The 24,331-nt window shown below is 44.7% G+C and overlaps 1 protein-coding gene and 1 long non-coding RNA gene across 2 annotated transcripts in view; one reads left to right on the top strand and one right to left on the bottom strand.

The window, feature by feature from the left end:
- ZNF451 (zinc finger protein 451) overlaps nt 1–13,001 on the bottom strand; it is a 69,067-nt gene extending 56,066 nt beyond the window's left edge. The window contains exons 1-2 of the mRNA XM_073336299.1: nt 12,664–13,001; nt 11,291–11,377 (exon numbers count right to left, since the gene is read on the bottom strand). Coding sequence (XP_073192400.1) covers nt 11,291–11,377; nt 12,664–12,666 — 90 coding nt within the window. The 5' untranslated portion in view covers nt 12,667–13,001. The remainder of the gene's footprint in view (nt 1–11,290; nt 11,378–12,663) is intronic.
- A 320-nt stretch (nt 13,002–13,321) lies between these two features.
- LOC140908674 (uncharacterized) lies at nt 13,322–22,754 on the top strand. Its single transcript, XR_012157950.1, has 3 exons — nt 13,322–13,439; nt 18,979–19,096; nt 22,704–22,754. It is a non-coding gene; the product is annotated as an uncharacterized lncRNA (long non-coding RNA).
- Nucleotides 22,755–24,331: the final 1,577 nt, after the last annotated feature.

The following is a 24,331-nucleotide window of genomic DNA, read 5'->3' as shown; positions in this document are numbered from 1 at the left end:
TTATATATGTAGCACATCAAACATTAATTTCTGTAGAATCTACAATCATTTTTTTAAAAAGCGTCTAGAGCGTCTATATCTGAAATGATGCAAGATTGTCTTTTCAGTCTCCAGGCAGCTCTAGTGTGTCTGTAGCTATTAATAACTTGTCCCAGAATATTAGAATTTAATTAACAAAAAACTAATTAGTTTCACTGCTACTATTCAGAACCTTATTAGTGAAAAAAAACTCAGCTGCACTTTGCTTAGCCAGAAGGTGGTTAGAAAGACCCTGGAGCAGCCTCTAAGAACTCTAGGGCACCTCCTTTTCAAGACGTTTTTGGAATAGTGGGGTTGGGCTTCACATCATCATTGCCTAAAACTTTAGAGGTGCACTTCGGCCCCTCCCGTTTTCTATCAGCCTCCAGCTAGCAGGTGTCTATTATAATTTTTCAAACCTTTTTGAAAATGTATCTATGTATGCATTTACGTACGTCACCAAATTAATACCTCAGAAACAGCCAGGGTGGATAAAAATCAATGATTTAAAAATAAATAAATAAATAAAAGTTAGATTTTTTTTTTATTTAAATCTGATTTTTTTTTATAAAATGCTTTTTGAGGAAAAAAAACCTACCTAAAGATAGTTTTAATTAAGATACATTGTAGCTCAAAGATATCTCATCATGGAATAGGGATTATAAATTCGAATTATATAGTATGAGACAATATAGCACCTTATTTCAATGTGACTAGTTTGGAATGTGAGGAGGTGACCGGTTGCTTCCCAGCTTATGGCTGCCTCTGTTGCTTAGCCAAAGGCCTTAGCCTAAGAACAGGGCCTCAGACTGTCATAAGAGAAGGACTTTACACTGGCAGACAGTCATTTTGATTCTTTCTTTTATACCTCTATAACTAGCCAAGTGATAAGAATACACCTAAATTCTTAGAGTACAGGCCTTTACAGCCAGGCCTGAATATCTATGTGTGATTGGAATAACAGAGACTTGGTGGGATAACTCAGATGACTGGAGTACTGTCATGGATGGATATAAGCTGTTCAGGAAGGACAGGAAGGGCAGAAAAGCTGGGGGAGTTGCACTGTATGTAAGAGAGCAGTAGGACTGCTCAGAGCTCAAATATGAAACTGCAGAAAAACCTACGAGTCTCTGGATTAAATTTAGAAGTGCGAGCAACAAGGGTGATGTCGTGGTGGGAGTCTACTATAGACCACCAGACCAGGGGGATGAGGTGGACGAGGCTTTCTTCCGGCAACTTACAGAAGTTACTGGATCGCAGGCCCTGGTTCTCAGGGGAGACTTCAATCACCCTGATATCTGCTGGGAGAGCAATACAGCGGTGCACAGGCAATCCAGGAAGTTTTTGGAAAATGTAGGGGACAATTTCCTGGTGCAAGTGCTGGAGGAACCAATTAGGGGCAGAGCTCTTCTTGACCTGCTGCTCACAAACCGGGAAGAATTAGTAGGGGAAGCAAAAGTGGATGGGAACCTGGGAGGCAGTGACCATGAGATGGTCAAGTTCAGGACCCTAACACAAGGAAGAAAGGAGAGAAGCAGAATACAGACCCTGGACTTCAGAAAAGCAGACTTAGACTCCCTCAGGGAACTGATGGGCAAGATCCCCTGGGAGAATAACATGAGGGGGAAAGGAGTCCAGGAGAGCTGGCTGTATTTTAAAGAATCCTTATTGAGGTTACAGGGACAAACCATCCCGATGTGTAGAAAGAATAGTAAATACGGCAGGCGACCAGCTTGGCTTAACAGTGAAATCCTCGCTGCTCTTAAATACAAAAAAGAAGCTTACAAGAAGTGGAAGACTGGACAAATGACCAGGGATGAGTACAAAAATATTGCTCGGGCATGCAGGAGTGAAATCAGGAAGGCCAAATCACACCTAGAGTGGCTGCTAGCAAGAGATGTTAAGAGTAACAAGAAGGGTTTCTTCAGGTATGTTAGCAACAAGAAGAAAGTCAAGGGAAGTGTGGGCCCCTTACTGAATGAGGGAGGCAACCTAGTGACAGAGGATGTGGAAAAAGCTAATGTACTCAATGCTTTTTTTGCCTCTGTCTTCACGAACAATGTCAGCTCTCAGACTACTGCACTGGGCAGTACAGCATGGGGAGGAGGTGACCAGCCCTCTGTGGAGAAAGAAGTGGTTCGGGACTATTTAGAAAAGCTGGACGAGCACAAGTCCATGGGGCCGGATGCGTTGCATCCGAGAGTGCTAAAGGAGTTAGCGGATGTGATTGCAGAGCCATTGGCCTTTATCTTTGAAAACTCGTGGCAAACAGGGGAAGTCCCGGATGACTGGAAAAAGGCTAATGTAGTGCCCATCTTTAAAAAAGGGAAGAAGGAGGATCCTGGGAACTACAGGCCAGTCAGCCTCACCTCAGTCCCTGGAAAAATCATGCAGCAGGTCCTCAAGGAATCAATTCTGAAGCACTTAGAGGAGAGGAAAGTGATCAGGAACAGGCAGCATGGATTCACCAAGGGCAAGTCATGCCTGACTAATCTAATTGCCTTCTATGACGAGATAACTGGCTCTGTGGATGAAGGGAAAGCAGTGGACGTGCTGTTCCTTGACTTTAGCAAAACTTTCGACACGGTCTCCCACAGTATTCTTGCCAGCAAATTTAAGAAGTATGGGCTGGATGAATGGACAGAAAGCTGGCTAGATTGTCGGGTTCAACGGGTAGTGATCAGTGACTCCATGTCTAATTGGCAGCTGGTATCAAGTGGAGTGCCCCAGGGGTCGGTTTTGTTCAATATCTTCATAAATCATCTGGAGGATGGCATGGATTGCACCCTGTCATAAATATAAAGGGAAAGGTAAACCCCTTTAAAATCCCTCCTGGCCAGAGGAAAAATCCTCTCACCTGTACAGGGTTAAGAAGCTAAAGGTAACCTCGCTGGCACCTGACCAAAATGACCAATGAGGAGACAAGATACTTTCAAAAAGCTGGGAGGAGGGAGAGAAACAAAGGGTCTGTGTGTCTGTCGGTATGCTGCTTTGCCGGGGATAGAACAGGAATGGAGTCTTAGAACTTTTAGTAAGTAACCTAGCTAGGTATGCGTTAGATTATGATTTCTTTAAATGGCTGAGAAAAGAATTGTGCTGGATAGAATGACTATTTCTGTCTGTGTGTCTTTTTTGTAACTTAAGGTTTTGCCTAGAGGGATTCTCTGTGTTTTGAATCTAATTACCCTATAAGGTACCTACCATCCTGATTTTACAGGGGGGATTCCTTTACTCCTATTTACTTCTATTTCTATTAAAAGTCTTCTTGTAAGAAAACTGAATGCTTTTTCATTGTTCTCAGATCCAAGGGTTTGGGTCTGTGGTCACCTGTGCAAATTGGTGAGGATTTTTACCAAACCTTTCCCAGGAAGTGGGGTGCAAGCGTTGGGAGGATTTTGGGGGGAAAGACGTGTCCAAACTACGTTTCCCAGTAAACCCAGTTAGAGTTTGGTGGTGGCAGTGGTTATTCCAAGGACAAAAGATAAAATTAATTTATACCTTGGGGAAGTTTTAACCTAAGCTGGTAAAAGTAAGCTTAGGAGGTTTTCATGCAGGTCCCCACATCTGTACCCTAGAGTTCAGAGTGGAGGAGGAACCTTGACACACCCTCAGCAAGTTTGCAGATGACACTAAACTGAGAGGAGTGGTAGATACGCTGGAGGGTAGGGATAGGATACAGAGGGACCTAGACAAATTGGAGGATTGGGCCAAAAGAAATCTGATGAGGTTCAACAAGGACAAGTGCAGAGTCCTGCACTTAGGACGGAAGAATCCAATGCATCGCTACAGACTAGGGACCGAATGGCTCGGCAGCAGTTCTGCAGAAAAGGACCTAGGGGTTACAGTGGACGAGAAGTTGGATATGAGTCAACAGTGTGCCCTTGTTCCAAGATGGCCAATGGCATTTTGGGCTGTATAAATAGGGGCATTGCCAGAAGATCGAGGGACGTGATCGTTCCTCTCTATTCGACATTGGTGAGGCCTCATTTGGAGTACTGTGTCCAGTTTGGGGACCCACACTACAAGAAGGATGTGGAAAAATTGGAAAGAGTCCAGTGGAGGGCAACAAAAATGATTAGGGGACTGGAACACATGACTTATGAGGAGAGACTGAGGGAACTGTGGATGTTTAGTCTTCAGAAGAGAAGAATGAGGGGGGATTTGATAGCTGCTTTTAACTACCTGAAAGGGGGTTCCAAAGAGGATGGCTCTAGACTGTTCTCAGTGGTAGCAGGTGACAGAACAAGGAGAAATGGTCTCAAGTTGCAGAGGGGGAGATTTAGGTTGGATATTACAAAAAACTTTTTCACTATGAGGGTGGTGAAGCACTGGAATGCGTTACCTAGGAGGTGGTGGAATCTTCTTCCCGAGAAGTTTTTAAGGTCAGGCTTGACAAAGCCCTGGCTGGGATGATTTAGTCGGGGATCGGTCCTGCATCTAGTCCAGGGGGTTGGACTAGATGACCTCCTGAGGTCCCTTCCAACCCTGATATTCTATGATTCTATGATCTATATCCTAACAAGGACCCCTAACTTAGCAGATTCACTAACTCTCAAGGACCTACTACTTGAGGTACTTTTTAAAGAAATAATTATCTTTATATATTTTGGCTATTCATTCTTCATATTCTTAGTCTCCCATCTTATAAATACTGTGTCCAGTAAGACTACCTCCAGAAGTGAGTGTTTGCAGGTTCTTTATGTCACTATCCTATTAGCATGACTTGGGATAGAGTTCCATTTTTAAAAGAATACTACATCCTGAATAACCTATTTTACTTTGCCATTCAAACAATGTTCATGAATTAACATATTAGTTCTACAGCACAATAAGTATGCACAATGCTTTACAGACAAATGAAGATAATTTCTTGCCCAGGGAAACTGACAGTGAGAATTAGACATAGCACTGTAAGGGCAGGTCTTCACTATCTGCCGGATAGTGATCAATCTATCGGGGATCCCCGAATGCACCCCCGTCGACTCCGGAACTCCAGCTCACGAGAGGCAGAAGCAGAGTCGACGGGGGAGAGGCAGCGGTCAGCTCACCGCGGCCTCACGGCCAGGTAAGTCAACCTAAGATACGCAACTTCAGCTACATGAATAGCGTAGCTGAAGTCGGTGTATCTTAGGTCACCCGCCCCCGCAGTGTAGACCAGGGCTTAGAGATAAATAATTGTTACAGAACAAATTCTCTTTTGTGAGATACACACCTTGTTGATTCCTTTTTATTTTTCTTCTAATATATTATTTTTTGAGGGGGATATTTTCAAAGGCCCAAGTGGCAGTTAGACCTCAATTCCCATTTTTCAACAAGAGCTGGGTGCCTCACCCTGTGCTTTTGAAAAAGCTCATTGAAGAAGCAAAATCAGACAGTTCAGAAGACTTGAGTAGAGGTCACCACAAGCCAGCTCAATTAAGTTAATAAAGCTTGAGGAGGAATTTGAAAGAGAGTACCAAGGTCAACCTCACTGTTGTTCTGGAGTACACAAGTTTCCTGTGATTCTGGAAAACCTCCATGTAAATTCTATATATTCTGTCTTTGAGTTTTCATTCAGATTCTATACAACAGTTCCAACTACCGTACTATAGAGCAAAGAACAAAGAAAGAATGGGAGAGAACCTAATGCCCCACAGAAGAGTTACAGTGTGCATTGTACAAATTCAGACAATTTCTTTCAGATAGGATCATATAGTGTCATAATTTAACGTCATATAGATATTAATTATATGTGGTGCTGCACAAGACGCAAAGGCCACAATCCTGCCAAGACTGACACACAATCTCAACTTTAAGCTGAGCTTCATAGGAGTACTTAGAAAATTAAACACGTTCATAAGTGCTTGCAGGATCAACACCAAACTAAGGCCTGTACTTGCTCAAAGAACTTCTAAACTAAAAGGTAAACATTAAACAGATAGGATTCTAGAAGATGGAATAATTAAGCTGTGTAATTTTTTACTGTGTTTACCCTTTGCAAAGATAGTTTTTGCCAAGAAGCCCTTAAGAGGAGTCCAAAGTTTTTTATTCCTTTTTCAATAATTTAGATATAATTGGTTTCATCAACTAAAAAGAAATACAAAACAAAACCTTCATAAATCAAACTGCACTTCATTATTTGCTTTAAGCAGAGCAAACAATGTGAAAGAGACTGGGGATATGTCTAAGTCAAAGTTTCAACTCCATTTTGTTCCATGAATGACATTTTTAATTGTAACCTTAATGGTGCCTTTCACTTTGCATTGTAACTTCCATGTTGGACTAAGACATCCAGTTTGCGTTGAAAAAACTAACTTGGTTGTGACAAAGCTATCGTAGACCATATCCTCTTCATGCTAAGGCGTGGGATATCTCAGAGAGGTCTAACAATGAGAGCACCATCAAGGGGCATCAGTGTTGAATGACTTTCCCCAAGTCGAACAGTGGGTTTTCTATCTGTAGAGCCACTGACTTTGAATGACTCTCTGCAAGCCTGAGGGGGGCAGGACTGTAGCCTGACATGTCCCCAGCTGAAACGCATGGGCAAAAAGGGGCAGAGACTGTTTTAAAACAGGGGTGTTTTCAGACCAAGGGGCCAGACCATCACAACATGCAAGACAACCAGCCTCAGGACACAAAAAGCATGAAGAACTACCTAGTCTAAAAAACACTGACCAAACCCAGGACTCACAGGAGGGATGAAAGTAAAGTAAGGAAGGGTGTCCGTTCAAGATTTTGTTGTTTTCCCAAGATCAGTAGCTCTCTAATATGCTTTATTGATAGTAAAGTGTCTGTGGTTAAGAAATTCCTTTCCTAAACCTGTGCTCTTCACCCTGCTGTGACACTGTCCCTGACGGATTTAAGAAACCAGAGCTTCCACAGCCAGGGTGACTCTGGAGGAACATGCTCAGCAACTGCAGGCCCATGGGGGGCTAGGGCACTAATTTGGAGATCTAAGGCAGCCAGATCACAGGATCCTACTGCCCAAGAATATGGATATGGAGTCTACACATGGGTCTATGGATATGGAGTCAGATATGGAGTCTACACCTGGGAGTGCACTTGAGACACCCAGAGCTAGGAACAGTGACTGGTAACGACCAGACCCTGGGGTAGCTTAGAAGCACAAGGGGCACAGGATTCAGGTCCATTTACAAAAGACTGGTGACCGTCCAGAAGAGAGGAGTGGGCCAGGTTGTAATTATTGTAAATGGGTAAAAATCAATTATTACAAAAATAAAAGTTGGATTTTTTTAATTGAAATTAAATACATTATCTTTGTAAAAGGTGATTTAAAAATCAAATTGGAAATTATGACCATGTGTACTAAAGCCTGAAATCACCATAATTATTAAAATTATGTGACAGGGTCAGGCCAGATGGCTATAGGAGTGTAACAGAAGGCAGATATATTAGCCCCAGGCTAAGTAGGTCCCTTTTCCCTGGGTAAGGTAACAGAGAAGGTTCCAGAACAATCAGGAACCTTCTGAAGACAATTAAGACAGGCTGATTAGAACACCTGCAGCCAATCAAGAAGCTGCTAGAATCAATTAAGGAAGGCTAATCAGGGAACTTGGGTTTTAAAAAGGAGCTCACTTCAGTTTGTGGTGTGTGTGAGAGGAGCTGGAAGCAAGAGGCACTAGGAGCTGAGAGTGAGAACGTGGACTGTTGGAGGACTGAGGTGTGCAGGCATTATCAGACACCAGGAGGAAGGTCCTATGGTAAGGATAAAGAAGGTGCTCGGAGGAGGCCATGGGGAAGTAGCCTGGGGAGTAGTAGCTGTTGCACAGCTGTTCCAGGAGGCACTCTAGACAGCTGCATTCCACAGGGGCCCTGGGCTGGAACCCGGAGTAGAGGGTGGGCCCGGGTTCCCCCCAAATCCTCCGAACTCCTGGTCAGACACACAAGGAGTTGACCTGGACCGTGGGTTCAGAAAAACGGCCAAGCTGAGGGTTGCCGTGAAGCTCCAAGGCGAGCAAATCCGCCAATAAGTGCAAGACCCACCAAGGTAGAGGAGGAACTTTGTCACAATTATTTAAATAAAAATTAGTACTAAATGTTTAAATATTTAAATAATAATATAAATTAATAGTTAAAAGTTTAAATGCAAAATCTGTTTTGCTCAAGACAACTATTTATTAAGCAAAGGATGTATTATCTGTAGTTAATTGGATTGTTTTGGGTCCTTCAAATTTTTAAAACTAGTGGATCTCATCCTCTCACACTCTTTTTCATTCATAGCTTGGAAAAGTAAAACAAGCATTCCTACTTCTTCAATTCCCAATTGGTTTCTTAACTTTGAATGAATTAGTCATTGAACTGAACGAACTGAAATGAAGAAAACGTCTCTCTGCACATGCAGATGAGACTACTGCTGCTAAAGGCTCGTTTTGAACTTCAACAAACTCTGGTTGCAGGAGCTCAGCCAGTGACTTCCACCAGTTCAATGGTTTGACTTTCTTTGAAACTTCAGAGAAAAAAAGTACGCAGGAAAAACAAGATTCAAAATCAATTATTTAAATCAAGGTTCCCTACTTGCTGGTTTAAATTATGATTTAATTTGGTGATTTAAATTGCTTTGATTTAAATCAAATCAATCAGTCCACCCTGATGTACACATGATTTTGTATTAGTTCAGTGCTCTGGGCATTAGGAAGAGTTTCCACACAAATGCATACAGTATGATTTCAGAAACTGTGCTTAAAAGTTTTAAAGTACTTTACATTTATTCAGCAGGTGACAACCCCACATTTACACATTGTAAATTAAGTCAATGATGAACAGCCAATCTAAGTCAAGGCCAATGAAAATATAGGAAAACATCCTATATTTTAAAAGGACTGCACCACCCCTATTTTTCATATTCTATAGTCCTTTTAAAATTAACCCCAAATCTGTTTGGTTTTGTTTTTACTTGTTGTCCACTGACTATTTAGTTTTTAGATCAAGTTTGGAGTTTGTGAAGCTGTCCGTCACTTCCTGATAGAGAGCAAGGTTTGCCTGAGCACCTACTCATGATGACTGGAGCAAGAGAAAGAAGCACCTGCAGACAGGTCAACACCTGCTTACCAAGCTGATAACCTATTTTAGAAAAAAAACAACAAAAACAGTCCTCGTCCCCACCCCATTCATGGATCAGCTTGTGTAAGCTCAAACAGGAGGGGGTGAGCACTTCCACTAAACACAAATGCAGATTAGGTATGTGAAACCTGGGCCCATTGCTGGAGAATGGGCCCAGGTTAAAGTCTTTGATCCACCACTAGTGTATAAAGGGAAAGTAAATGCTCTTCTCACAGCTAGTAGTAGCGCTTGCCCTCTCTGGGAGAAAGGCAGGAAGAAAGATGTTGCCAGGTACCTCCCCAGCCTGACAGAGAGAAATGCCTGGCTCCCGGACTGGGCTCCAAAGTATGTACCGGTGCCATCCAGGGGTGGGTGGGTAACAGCACAGGCAAAAAATAACATTCACTCTTTACAGAAGACACCCAGTGTGGTACCTCAGACCCTGCCTATCTGTTCCAAGTTACAGCTTCCTTCAGAACCAAACATCATTACTAGGTGTACACAGAGACCACTTCCTCAAACAACTGAGGTCAAGAGTCACTGAAGAGGAGACTCATTAAAATCTACACCAGGCTTCTCAAACTTCATTGCACTGTGACCCCCTTCCGACAACAATACTTACAACCCCAGGAGGGGGGATCAAAACCCGTGCTTGCCTGAGCCCTGCTGCCCCAGGTCGGGGGCCAAAGCCCAAGTCCAACTGCCCAGGCGGTGGGGGGAAGGGGCCAAAGCCCAAGGGCTGCAGCCCCAGGGAGCCTGTAATCTGAGCCTCACTGCCCAGGGCTGGAGTCCTCGGGCTTCAGCTTTGGCCCCAGGCAGTAGGGCTCGGGCTTAGGCTTTGGCCTTGGCCCCGGCAAGTCTAAGCCAGCCCTGGCAACCCCATTAAAATGGGGTCCCGACCCACAGTTTGAGAACTGCTGATCTACACTATCCACTTTATAATGTTGTGTATTACTGTTTTACTTAGAGTTTCCTCACACCCAAATCTGTACTCTATTTCCTTATTGTGTGTGTGCAAGAAAAGTTGTCCTGTAAAGAAAAGTTGTCCCTCCATTCTTCCATATTTCCTTCCATCAAAGCATTGCTTCTTTGACAAAGGATTGAGGCCCACTGCCATGTAGTATTATACATGTCCCACTTTCCTCATAAGTTTAGCAATGCATGTTTCTAAAAGTTGTAGTCAGGCTCTGACAGCCTTAAGTAATATGCACACACAAACTACATCAGTGGTTCTCAACAAGGAGTCTGAGGCCCACTGTGGGCCGCAAACAGGTTTCAGGGGGTCTGCCAAACAGGGCCAGAATTAGACTCACTTGGGTCCAGGGCAGAAAGCCACCGCCCCACTACATGGGGCTGAAGCCAAAGCTTGAGCAATGTAGCTTTGCAGGGCCCCCATAGCATGGTGCCCCAGCCAACTGCCCTGCTTGCTACCCCTAACGCGGTCCCTGGCTTTTATATACAGAAAACCAGTTATTGTGGCACTGTTGGGCCCCTGTGCAAAATCTGATGTCACAGGAAGGATTCAGAGTCAGAAGCCACACGACAGCATTCTATAATCCATTCTGCACTGTGTGTGTTAAACAGTACTCCACATCCTAACTAAATTGCTAATAGGCTTCTACCCCTGTTTGTCTCCCTTATCTCTATCAGGTAACACAGGGTGAGATTCTGGTGCCATTACACAATGAGCTGCACACCTTACTTCACAAGTAGTCTCATTGACTTCAGTGGATTACTCTTGGAGTAATATGCCATTCTACTGCATTAAGGGTATCAGAATATGAACCACAGTCTATCCATATGCACGTCTGACAAAAACTAGCTTTGTTCCCCGACTCTCCTATTCAGCTCTAGTTGAGATGGGTAATTCATTAGGGTCCCAACCTGTAATGAGGTGTGCTAAGGCTCACTGTCTCAGCAGAGCCCACTGAAGCCACCCTTGCCCACCCAGACTCATGTCATTGTAGGACTGGGGCCTCAAATCCAACCCCCTTTTTAATACAGATTCTCTTGACACAGGCATGTCAGCTCAGGTTGAGAATTAAACTGCTTTTTGAAAGCGAAAACTAAACTAGTATTTTCTTCTGCTTTGAAAAGCTGAGTTTTTAATGTAACACCAATATTTTATTTAACACACAGTAAAGATAATCAACATTGCATATTCAAATCTTAGAACATTTTATGTATTTAACTGGCAAAAGTATTTACAGTTATTGAGCCAACATCTACTTACACAGATAAACTCAATGTCATCTTCACTTTCATCCTGCATTGCTGATTCACACTTATGAGCCTTAGCGGAGCTGAGAGACTCCATTATCTGGACAAAAATAAACCAAAATATGCTTCATCATCGACTTCATTTTCTTCACTGCATAACCATACAGTTCTATAACATTTTGAATAGCTTTTCCCCCCATCCCATCTGTATCCCAAAACAAAAATGAACACTTCACATTGTTAAGTGGTAATAATTAAAGATAAACAACAAAAATAGAAAGTTGCCAGTGAACAGGAGAAAACACATTCTTTGAGCTAAAATTTTAACTAAGTGTCTATTCATATCTGAATCTTTCAAGAACTGTGTAAAATATGGCCTTTTCTACACAAGAAAAATAGTAACTGGTACCTGTATTCCAGTGATACCAATGCTGTAAGCTCTACTACAGACAAGGCTCGGGCATTTCTACTACCAGGTTATGAAAACTCACTCAGTCGTGTTTTCATAACATGGTGGTATAGAAGACCGAGCTCTATCTCTACTAGCAACAGCATCAGTGCAGTTGCATCCTTGCTACAATACAGATACCAAATTTTATAGTATCAATGCATCCTACAACAGCGAAGTTATAACAAGTTGACAGCTACCTAGTGACTTCATGTTTCTCAGTATGACCACAGCCATTGTGAACTTTATGGCAACCGTGATTAACTTGGATAGCGACTCTTCTTGAAAAAATACAGGGTCTGGCCAGTTGAGCTAAAGGAAAAATTTCTTTATGAGCTTTTACCAGTAGAGGCCTGGGTCACAAAGGTGAGCAGCTTTGATACTAACAGAACAGAAAGAAAAGGAGGACTTGTGGCACCTCAGAGACTAACCAATTTATTTGAGCATAAGCTTTCGTGAGCTACAGCTCACTTCATCGGATGTAGCTCACGAAAGCTTATGCTCAAATAAATGGGTTAGTCTCTAAGGTGCCACAAGTCCTCCTTTTCTTTTTGCGAATACAGACTAACACGGCTGCTACTCCGAAACCTAACAGAACAGAGTTACAGATTAACCAGTGCACTGCAGTATTAAACAGCTATAGTGGAGTTTGTAATTTACATTCTCTTACCTGCAAGAACTATTAGCCTAGAGGGAACAGAGGAAACAATATGATGTGACACAAAATAACAAGGCACCAATAGTTCCATTCCAGTTCTATCAAAACACCTAACATGCTTAATGGGAGGATAAGAAGAGGGAGGGAAGGAAGAGGACAGGGGCAGCAGTGGGAAAGGAAAGCATGAGCCTCTCGCTGCCAGTTAGACAGACCCCAAACTAGTGACCAGGGCAGGTTGCTAAGAAACTGCCCCAGAGTTCATAATGCCGGACCCTCTCACCATAATGCTACGGATGCACTTGGCTGCTGATCGTCAGGCCCTGTCCACAGCTCAGCAGCAGATACGCGGAGACCGGTGGCCGCTGTGCTACAACTACAGGGGACTTTGCAGCAGCCAAGGCTCAGAGAGAGATCACGGGCCCCTTAAGCCATCGCTCACCAAGGCACGGTAGCGCCGCCAGGGCCCGCCCCGCCGCCGGACGCAGCAGCTCCCTTAACTGCAAGCCCGCGCGCGCCTCGGCTCCCAAGCGGCCCACACACCCCAGCAGGCAGCACCTCCGCGTGAGCGCCGGCCAGCGCGCGCTCCGCTTCCTCCCAGCCCCGGGCGGCGGAGAGCCGCGCTGCCTGCTGGGAGTTGTAGTTCCCAGCGCATCCCCGCCCCTCCCCACGCTGGAGCGGCGGCTGTCAGTTGCGGTCCTCAGCAGGAGTGGCGGGGCGGGGGCGCTGCCTGCCACTCGCAGCTAGGGCTCCAAACAGCCTGCTCCCCTCCTCCCTCCCTCCCTGGCCCGGCGCTCTTCCCTGCTGCTGGGACTTTTCCTTTCCTAACGTGTTTCCCGTGAAGAGGCAGGCGCCAAGCCGCGGCCGGGAGCATCCTGCTTCCCTGCTGGGCGGGCGCGGCCCGCTCTGTGAGGCGCGTGGGCGGGGCACAGGGACCGCGCTGGCAGCCTCGTCGCCGAGGTGCGCACAGCTCAGACATCGCAATGTGAGCGGAGAGGTGCATCGGGCCACCCTGCCCCCTGAGCTGTATTAACCGAGCCCTGAGGTGCCCCGCATAAGGTGAGAGGTGCATCCGAAGTCAGAACCCCGCCCCGAGCTCTTAACTGTTGGTGCTGCTGCAGGATGTAAGCTCCCCAGTGTAGCCATGGATGTTTCTCTTTTGCTTACTACTCTGGCTCTGTCCCATTCTCTTCCCCGGGAAAATCTCACACTGTGGCCAGCAGACACTTTCTGTTCCCCACTATTATTCTACCAAACTCAGAATACATGGCACTGTGTCCACAATTGTTCCACACACCACTGAAGTTTCACAGATGCAGATCCTAGATCCATAGGATTAGAAAGGCTTGCACGAGTCATCTAGTCTAACCCCCTGTCAAGATGTAGGATTTGTTATGTCTAAACCAGCAGTTCTCAACCCCCAGCCTGCGGGCTGCATGCAGCCTAATTAGCACACAGCTGGGGCCAGCTGTGTGCTAAAGGCCACCAGGCCAGGGGGAGTCTGGGTTCCCAGATGCGTGGCCACCCAGTGCAGCGTCATCCAGCGTCCAGGCTGCCTGGCCCAGCGTGGCAGGGTCTGGGGCTGCCGGCTGGCCCTGCAGAGTTCAGGGTCCGGGGCTGCCTGCCAGCCCCGCAGAGTCTGAGGTCCAGGGTCTGGGCTCTGGAGCGTCCAGCCAGCCGGCCCCACGGTCTCTGGAGCCTGGAGCTGCCAGCCAGCCCTACGGGATCTGGGGCCCAGGGGCTGCCCCATGTAGTAAACGGAGGCCCTGAAACATAAATTCTTGTATCAGAGGCCCAGTCTGAGGCCTGAAGCCTGAACTAAAGTAAAGCCTGAACCAAAGTACCTCCAGGCAGTGATAAGCAAAGCTGGGCTGTGAGCCAGAAGCAGGTCCCACTCACAGAAGTTGGCAAGAAAAGGTTATTAGAGGCACGTGCACACACACACATAAGGGCTAATGAGAGAAACTTATGCCAAGACGGTGGCAAGACACTCTGTAGACATAACAAGGAACAGGCAGGTGCATCTTAAAGACAGGATCAAAAGGACAACATGATGGATAGATTCGTTTGAACTATGATGAGTAATCGGTCCTGCAACGGTATAAAAGTAGGTCCCGGAGCGCATATATTTGACCAGCCTAGGGGGCAGTGGAGTGTCCCGCCGCTGTCTGAGCAGTATCCATTGCCAGGGAGCACAAATTCGTAGTATGCCCCGTAGAGTCTATAGGGAACTATTACTGTGCTTCATTTGACAATAAACCTGTGTGACAAAGTTCCTGCTCTACCTTGGTGGATCTTGCGCTTATTGGCGGATTTGCTTACCTTGGAGCTTCATGGCAGCCCTCAGCTTGGCTGTTTTTCTGAACCCATAGTCCAGGTCAACTCCTCCTGTGTCTAACCAGGAGTTGGGACGATTTGGGGGGAACCCAGGGCCGCCCTCTGCTCCGGGTTCCAGCCCAGGGCCCTGTGGAATGCAGCTGTCTAGAGTGCCTCCTGGAACAGCTGTGCGACAGCTACAACCCCCTGGGCTACTTCCCCATGGCCTCCTCCCAACACCTTCTTTATCCTCACCATAGGACCTTCCTCCTGGTGTCTGATAATGCTTGTACACCTCAGTCCTCCAACAGTCCGTGTTCTCACTCTCAGCTCCTAGTGCCTCTTCTTTCCAGCTCCTCACACGCACACCACAAACTGAAGTGAGCTCCTTTATAAAACCCAAGTTTCCTGATTAGCCTGCCTTAATTGATTCTAGCTCCTTTGTGCCTTACTAGAGTCTGTGGTTTTGGGGAGTTCTCTCGGAGTCTGCTGTGTTAGCTATCTGTGCAGAGGTGGGGCAGCACACAGGGGGAACAAGCACGCAGCCGACTGTTATCATCATTGAACAAGAGTGGAGCACCACACCGGTAGCTACCAACAACACACCACGGGGTTGCGGGTTGAAGTCGGTATCAGGGCTGCCGGCCAGCCCCGCGGGGTTGGGGTCCAGGCTGCCATCCGACTGCCCTGCCACCTGGCCTTGCATGGCTGGGTCCAGGGTCGGGGCCGCTGTCTTGCCCTGCACAGCAGGATCTGGGGTCCCTGCCACCCAGCTCCCACCCAGGGCTCCACTTCTGGCCCCACTCTGTGGAGGGGTCTTTGGGCAGGTGGTGCTGGGCATAGGGGTCTGTGGGGGAGGGAGGTTCAGAGGGGCGTGCTGTGATTCTCAAACTGCGGCCCAGTTAACACATTGTGGGCCACAAATGTGGCCCACAGTGATAAATAGGTTGAGAACCACTGGTCTAAACCATCCACAATAGATGGCTATCCAACCTCCTTTTGAAAATCTCCAGTGAAGGAGATTCCATGATTTCCCTAGGCAGTCTGCTCCATTGTCCTACTGTTATTACAGTTAGGAAGTTTTTCCTGAGATTTAATCTAAATCTGCTATGCTGTAATTTGAACCCATTGCCTCTTGTCCTGCCTTCTGCGGCAAGAGAGAACAACTTTTCTCCATCTTTTTTATGACAGCCTTTCAAGTATTTGAAGACTAATATCATGTCCCCCTTAATCTCTGCTTTTCCAAACTTAAACATATGTAGTTTCTTCAATCTTTGCTCATATGGCTTGCATTCCATCCCTTTGCTCATCTTTGTCACTCACCTCTGGATCCTTTCCAGTTTCTCTACATCGTTTCTATACATCGGTAACCAAAATTGAACACAAGATATTGGGCTTTCTGAGACAAGATGATTGAGGTGCCCATGTAACACTTACCCTCCCATACAAGTCCCCCCTGTTTCCAGGGCTAGCTCCACTCTGCCAGGTTTCCAAACAGAGCAGCTGGGGCTGAGGAATGATATATGGGGAGGCACTAACCATCTACAACTGCTCCCCAGCAGATGGTGGGTACTATCTAGAACTGGTTGGAAAATGATGGGTTTTCTATTGAAAATGTTGATGAAAACGGAAAAAATGTTATGGTCAAAATTTTCTATCAGAAATTTCAATGCTTAAATAAAAATTCAAATACAGAAATATTTTGGCCAAAACAAAAATATTCTTGGAATTGCTGCTTGTCCCCATCCTCTATAAGTTAAATTTCCTGGTCAGACTGCATCTCCTGTACCCGCATGGCCCCACAGTATGCCAACGTTTTTATGGCTGATTTAGAACAACGCTTCCTCAGCTCTCGTCCCCTAAAGCCCCTACTCTACTTGCGCTATATTGATGACATCTTCATCATCTGGACCCATGGAAAAGAAGCCCTTGAGGAATTCCACCATGATTTCAACGACTTCCATCCCACCATCAACCTCAGCCTGGTCCAGTCCACACAAGAGATCCACTTCCTGGACACTACAGTGCTAATAAACAATGGTCACATAAACACCACCCTATACCGGAAACCTACTGACCGCTATTCCTACCTACATGCCTCCAGCTTTCACCCTGACCACACCACACGATCCATCGTCTACAGCCAAGCTCTGCGATACAACCGCATTTGCTCCAACCCCTCAGACAGAGACAAACACCTACAAGATCTCTGTCAAGCTTTCTTACAACTACAATACCCACCTGCGGAAGTGAAGAAACAGATTGATAGAGCCAGAAGAGTTCCCAGAGGTTACCTACTACAGGACAGGCCTAACAAAGAAAATAACAGAACGCCACTAGCCGTCACCTTCAACCCCCAACTAAAACCCCTCCAATGCATTATTAAGGATCTACAACCTATCCTAAAGGATGACCCAACACTCTCACAAATCTTGGGAGACAGGCCAGTCCTTGCCTACAGACAGCCCCACAACCTGAAGCAAATACTCACCAACAACCACATACCACACAACAGAACCACTAACCCAGGAACTTATCCTTGCAACAAAGCCTGTTGCCAACTGTGCCCACATATCTATTCAGGGGACACCATCACAGGGCCTAATAACATCAGCCACACTATCAGAGGCTCGTTCACCTGCACATCCACCAATGTGATATATGCCATCATGTGCCAGCAATGCCCCTCTGCCATTTACGTTGGTCAAACTGGACAGTCTCTACGTAAAAGAATAAATGGACACAAATCAGATGTCAAGAATTATAACATTCATAAACCAGTCGGAGAACACTTCAATCTCTCTGGTCACGCAATCACAGACATGAAGGTCGCTATCTTAAAACAAAAAAACTTCAAATCCAGACTCCAGCGAGAAACTGCTGAATTGGAATTCATTTGCAGATTGGATGCTATTAATTTAGGCTTAAATAGAGACTGGGAGTGGCTAAGTCATTATGCAAGGTAGCCTATTTCCCCTTGTTTTTTCCTACCCCCCCCCCCCCAGACGTTCTGGTTAAACTTGGATTTAAACTTGGAGAGTGGTCAGTTTGGATGAGCTATTGCCAGCAGGAGAGTGAGTTTGTGTGTGTGTGTGTGTGTGTGTCCCCGGGAAAAAAGGGGGGGGGGGTGAGAAAGCCTGGATTTGTGCTGGACATGGCCCACCTTGATTACCATGCACATTGTAGGGAGAGTGGTCACTTTGGATGAGCTATTACCAGTAGGAGAATGAGTTTGTGTGTGTATGGGGGTGGGTGTGGGGGTGAGAAAACCTGGATTTGTGCTGGAAATGGCCCACCTTGATTATCATGCACATTGTAGGGAGAGTGGTCACTTTGGATGAGCTATTACCAGCAGGACAGTGAGTTTGTGTGTGTGTTTTTTGGAGGGGGGTGAGGGGGTGAGAGAACCTGGATTTGTGCAGGAAATGGCCCACCTTGATTATCATGCACATTGTGTAGAGAGTTGTCACTTTGGATGGGCTGTTACCAGCAGGAGAGTGAGTTTGTGTGTGGGGGGGGTGGAGGGTGAGAAAACCTGGATTTGTGCTGGAAATGGCCCAACTTGATGATCACTTTAGATAAGCTATTACCAGCAGGACAGTGGGGTGGGAGGAGGTATTGTTTCATGATCTCTGTGTGTATATAAAGTCTGCTGCAGTTTCCACGGTATGCATCCGATGAAGTGAGCTGTAGCTCACGAAAGCTCATGCTCAAATAAATTGGTTAGTCTCTAAGGTGCCACAAGTACTCCTTTTCTTTTTGCGAATACAGACTAACACGGCTGTTACTCTGAAACCTGTGATTCACCACAATATCCTCTTTTGGAGGATGAGAGGCAGTGCATCATGGGAATCACTGGGCGTGCTGCAGCATGGGACTTACCCAAAAGTGAATTTGTGATTGTAACTGTGAATTTTAAGAAGAAATAAAGAAGGGAACCCATGTTTTGGAAAAAGAATCCAAAATCTCAATTTTTCCAAAATTTCCAGTTTCATCTTTGTAAAAGTCCTGGAGCTGCTCTGTAATAATTTATGAATACTGTATATGAGCTGATTATTGGAATGTTTACTGTATGAATATGTTGAATTAGTTTATTAGCAGACTGTTGGGGAAAAGAAGCAGGAAGGTAAGACAATAGCTCCACGTAAGACACCTCCAAGTAAACACGACCGGGGAGGATTAAGAGACAATGCCTGAGCTATTCTAGCGAAGTTACACAGCATGTTTTTCAGATGCAGGGAACCAACAGATGAAAATGACTATATATATTTACAATATCCAGAGCTGGAGGCTGTTGTTTGGGAGCTGCTCATGGGGAACAGACTGACAGACACAAACGCCCATGTGGAGTCTAAAAGAACTAGGCTTTCCTCAGTTTCCAGGAGGATGGTAAGCCTCAGGTGAGGGAGACGTGCAAATAGATCATTTGTTGTTTTAAAAATCCTTTTTCTCTTTTGTTATCCCTTGTTTCTAGTGTTAAGATTGAATTATACCTTGTTTTAAGAAGTCTGCTTTGGGTCATTGTATTTATCACTGGTCACACACTCCCAAATGGATGAATCACAGGTATTCAAAACAGTTGAACCTGTTGGGAGTAAACACAACTGATCCATAGGGTACTGTAACCCAGGACCTGGTCTAAGAGTGGGAGAATTGTAGCATTCCACCCCAGGAAAGGCAAAGGCATGAAGTCTGATGTGAATGGGTGCAGTCAGAGATAGCAGAGAAGGGGTCAGTGGTAAAGCTAGCTCTGTACCCATGATAATCATTATTGCCCACATCTGAGGAAATTGGAGGAGAGAGACTTTTCTACAATGGGAGACTTTTCTACAATGCATGAATGTATATTTTTTTCACCGGTCAATGAATACTACATATTATTGTCAGCAGTTTGTAACTCTACAAACTACAAAGTTAAGGAAAAAAATCCAAAGAACTTGAATCTTATATCTTAATAATTGTAAACAAACCTGTGAAAGTCTGAATGGTATTGTAAAGTCTGAATGGTATTGAAAGCCCCATTATAGACCGGGACTAGGTGCTGTACAAACACAGAACAAAAAGATAGTCCTTGTCCCAAAACTGTTTACAATCTAAGTATAAGAAAAGAGAAAAGAGATGGATACAGAAAGACATGATTATTGTTATTGTGGGAGAGTACAAGGAAACACTGATAATATTGGTTAGCATGATAGGCTGTGGTATCAGCACACCAGCTTGCTATTTGTTGTCAAGTTTTTTGTAGGTATCATGGCAAAGGAGAGTTTTAGGTAGGAATTTTAAGATTTTGTAAATATTTATGAATGAAGTGTTTGTTTACAAAATCAGCTACTGTTATTGAAACTATAGAAACAGGATGACAGAGTTAATACTAGTTGTTCGTATGGGCGTTTCATTATCTATTTCCTTTTAGGTGTGTATTGTTGCTGCCTATTAAAACGCTTTGTTAAATTGTTCTACTTCTCCCAGTCCTATTGTCCTGACCTCCTGTTTCACCCTATTGTGTTGGTGGTTACTCTTAAACACAAAGTAAACTTTGGTGTTTATGAGCACTAAACTTGCTCCAACAGGAGGTACTGACTACTAGGTAGAACTTCACCCTCTATCTGGCTGAATGACTCCTTGGATAATTCATAACCAGTAATGACCTTGCAATGCTTTCTCTCTTAACTGAAGTGCAAGATGAATGTGATATGCTGCTAAAGGCCTGATCTAAAGCCCACTGAAGTCAGTGACTTTAGGTGAGGCCCAAACTGCAGAGTGATATACAATCAGAGTTTGATTTACTGATCCAATTTAGGAAAAAGGAACAAAACTGAAAAGGTGATTCTACAATGGTAGATATCTTCTATCTGAGAGTGTGTTGGGGGGGAGGGAGGGTTGCGAAATCCAAATGTCAGTGTGAGTTAGCAGTAGCGTGCAAAGGCTTCCAATTACCCCCGGGCCAATTCTGCATTGAAAACCACACACCATGTTGTATTGTGGAAGAGATCTTTTCTTCCTATGTTTGTTTTTTTTTCCTCCTCTATAATAGTAGTTGCTGTGTCACAACAAGGTGATATTTAATCCAGTACCTGTCAAGTTAGTATGAGTTTCAAATACCCAACCTGAATATTTAGATACAACTGCTAGAGCAGATTTTACACATACACACAAAGACAATCGGTTTTCAGCTACATAGGTGGATATGTATATTGTGGACTACCTCTGGTTGAAAACTGTAAGTAAGATGCCCTCCCTCAAAGTGTGACATATTCCTTTTAAAAATTTCCTTAAATTCTAATAAAAATGTTTTGTAATTACTTCCACACCTATCTGGTAGGGTTACCATATTTCAAGTTCCCAAATAGAGAACATTGGTGGAGGGCAGGGGGGCTGAAGGAGGGGTAAAGTTTCTACTGTACAGTTTCTTTCTACTTTGAATATCTAACATTTATAAATAACAACTGTAATAGCCTCAAAAATAAAGGTAAATCACATTTTAATGTACCTTTTTACATGCAGTCAGTCCTTTCCTACTGCACTTCTTCCTGTTGTGCCAATGCATATTTCTCTGTAAAGCATATCTTTCTCAGCAGTGGTTGATTGCTCATCAAGCAGGCATGCAAATCTCTGCAAGATGCATGCCTGAAGTTGTATTGTACAAGCAGGATCCCTTTCAAAGACTCAACAGTCAATACCGTGCCACCCTTACTTCTGCACTGCTGCTGGTGGCGGCGCTGCCTTCAGAGCTGGGCTCCTGGCCAGCAGCCACCGCTCTCTGGCCACTCAGCTCTGAAGGCAATGCTGCCACCACAAGCAGCACAGAAGTAAGGGTGGCAAACCAGTAAACACATACGCCCCTATTAGGGCACACCAGGAATTGCAGATCTTCCAAAATCAATGTTGGAAAAAGGATGAGCAAGGAAAAATCACGGACATATGCTCATATTTCAAAAATCCACTCGGACAGAGATCAGAGGACCAAAATAGTATATCCGTATTAGACTTCTAAAATGTATTTACGTAAATATCTAGTGCCTAGTACACAAACAACAACTTTGCCACGTTCATGGACCAAACAGTGAACTTGTAAGTATAATCCACATGCCTCCTGTGTGTGATGTTCTGTCCCATCTCGTGGCACCGAGACCACTTAGAGTGAGAGAGATTAATTACCATATGTAGCCCAGACACCTCCTGGGTGTGGTATTCCGTCCCATCTAGTGACACTGAGACCACGTAGAGAGAGAGAGAGAGTTAATGAGTCTGCTCCACCGCCTGAGCTAAGAGCCATATGGCTTTTATCTCATGCAGTAGAGGCTCATGCATTTAGCTCCAGAGGTCCCGGGTGAGCCCCCACTTGTAACACCAACAGACCCCGGTGGTCGTCGGGTGGGATTGAACCTGGGACCGCTGGAGCTACAGTAATTGTATAGTAATTGTAAAGTTTTTTCTTTTTTATTTAAAGTTGTGCATGTGCGAGTAGTGTGGATGCTGAAACAACTGGTTTTGTAGTACACTTAAATATTTTATTTAATTGTCAATATAATACCCAGGGTGAGCTTATGTGAGAGCAGAAGATCTCAGAAGTCCCAAAGCCTATTTTGATTTTGTAAGGTATTATAAATATATACTGGGGGTTTAGGCCCTGTGTTATATTCTTCATTTTAAAGGAAAAATAACAAATCTCTACTTAGTGATGTTAGTCTAGCTAGGGTGCATTGTAACTGCTGTGCTCTAACGGTTCATACTTAGAGTGTTGTATATAAAAAGGAATTTGAAATTTATTAATTCTGTGTGTGTGTAACTGTCTTATGGTGAAGACTGGTACTGGATTCCTAATAAGAGAAAGAAAGTCAATCCTGTTATAATTTCCACTTTCGTTTTTGAAAAGTTTCCTATAAAAAATCCAGCTGTAGTCTCTTGCAAGGATAAGAATTCATGGTCTGCGCAAATACTTTGTCAGAGAAAGAAACTATGTACACAGAATTGGAAAATAAATTGATTTTCCTCCCCTCTACATAGGTTACATGAAGTGAACATGCTGTGAGATAAGAATTGCTTCTTCGAAGGAGGGTATGTATTTTCGTATTCTGTTGCTTTGTCTTTAGACAATAAATGTAGCTAAGTTTGGTTACTGAGAATTAACTGTGAGTGTACTCAAACAACCTTTTCCTCAACAACTGTAACAGACAACAGCTAATTTGTGGCATTGCAATTATTATGGCATCAGCTGCTGATTCATGCTGTTTGGTGATGGAATATGACTTTGGCAAGATGTGTGAGCACATTGAGGTTATAGTAAAGGATTAGCCTCCATATTCTGCAGTGCCACCAGCCTCTTTTGTCATCAGTTGCTTTGTGTGGAAAGTGGGGGCATATTCAAAATATGTTACTTTTGGGAGTATGATGAGGACTGTGTGGGGCTAACAGGAGTTGCACTCTGGCCAGTGACAACCAGTCAGAGGGGCTGCTGGAGCGACCAATCAGGGATGAGAAGGGCCACCTAAAAGGAAGCAGCAGCACCAGAGCAGTCAGTTGCTGCCTGGAGCTGGAGAAGAGAGCCCTGTGTTCCTGGTTGGCTGAAAGAGGAGCAGGACCATGGACAGCTCAGTGCTGGCAGGGACCGGGGGAGCAATGGAGCTCCTGGCTGGTTGCTGGGACTTAGCCTCAGACAGTTGCTGGCAGGGACCTGGGGAACAATGAAGGAGCTCCTGGCTCGCTGCTGGGACTGAGTAAGAACTGCGCCCAGGGAGGGCCACAGGAAGGTAGTGTCTCCAGGGAGGAAGTCCTGGGAGTATGGCCCCATGCCAGGGCTGGGACTACTTAAAGATTGAGTCTGGGAAGGGCTAGAGAAACACCGACCGAAGGGTACTGAGATAGGCCCTTGGCGGACTGTACACGCTGGAAGGCGTCTCTTCTGATTCACATACAGACAGTATGTGTGACTTGCCTGAAGGGCTGAGTCGCTGAAAAAACACCTGAGAAACCACCAACAGGGGTCACTGCAGACAAACCCAACTAGAAGGGGGCGCTCACGAAAGATTGGTGCCACCCCATTAATCAGATTATGAATGAATATATTAAATAACACTGGTTCTAATGCAAATGCTTGGAGGCCCTAGAGCTAACAACTTTTGCCATGATGAAAATTGACCACCTATACTTGCTTTTTGTTTTCAGTCGCTGAGACAGTTTCTAATGCATGACTATTTAGTTTTTTAATCATCTAGTGTAAGGAACTTTCTCAAGGGCTTGTTGGAAGACCAAATAAATTATAGCAAAAAGTTCTTCTTTATTCACAGTTTTGTTGTCATACTCAAACAATCATAGTAGATGGGAAAACACATTTTGTTTTTTTCCTCATACAATACCTAGATGGCCATAATTTAACTGCATTTAAATATCATTTCACCAATTTTTCTGGTACTGAAGGCTCAATAGTCTGTAATTCCCAGAGTCACCCCAACATCTTTTAAAAAATAGTTATAATACTTGCAACTGCCCAGTTCTTTTCTAGTGTAAGATGATTAATATGAGCATACTTTCATTAGCAGCTCAGCCACTACATTTTCAAATTTCTTTGGAACACTTTGTCTACCATTCATTCCTGTTGACGTTGCCATTTAGTATATAGGTTTGTTCTAGAACCT

This window comes from Lepidochelys kempii, chromosome 3, assembly GCF_965140265.1.
Source record: "Lepidochelys kempii isolate rLepKem1 chromosome 3, rLepKem1.hap2, whole genome shotgun sequence".
NCBI classification, from domain to species: Eukaryota; Metazoa; Chordata; order Testudines; family Cheloniidae; genus Lepidochelys; species Lepidochelys kempii.
Note: the sequence above shows the minus strand (reverse complement) of the source record. Positions and strands in the feature narration are given on the sequence as shown.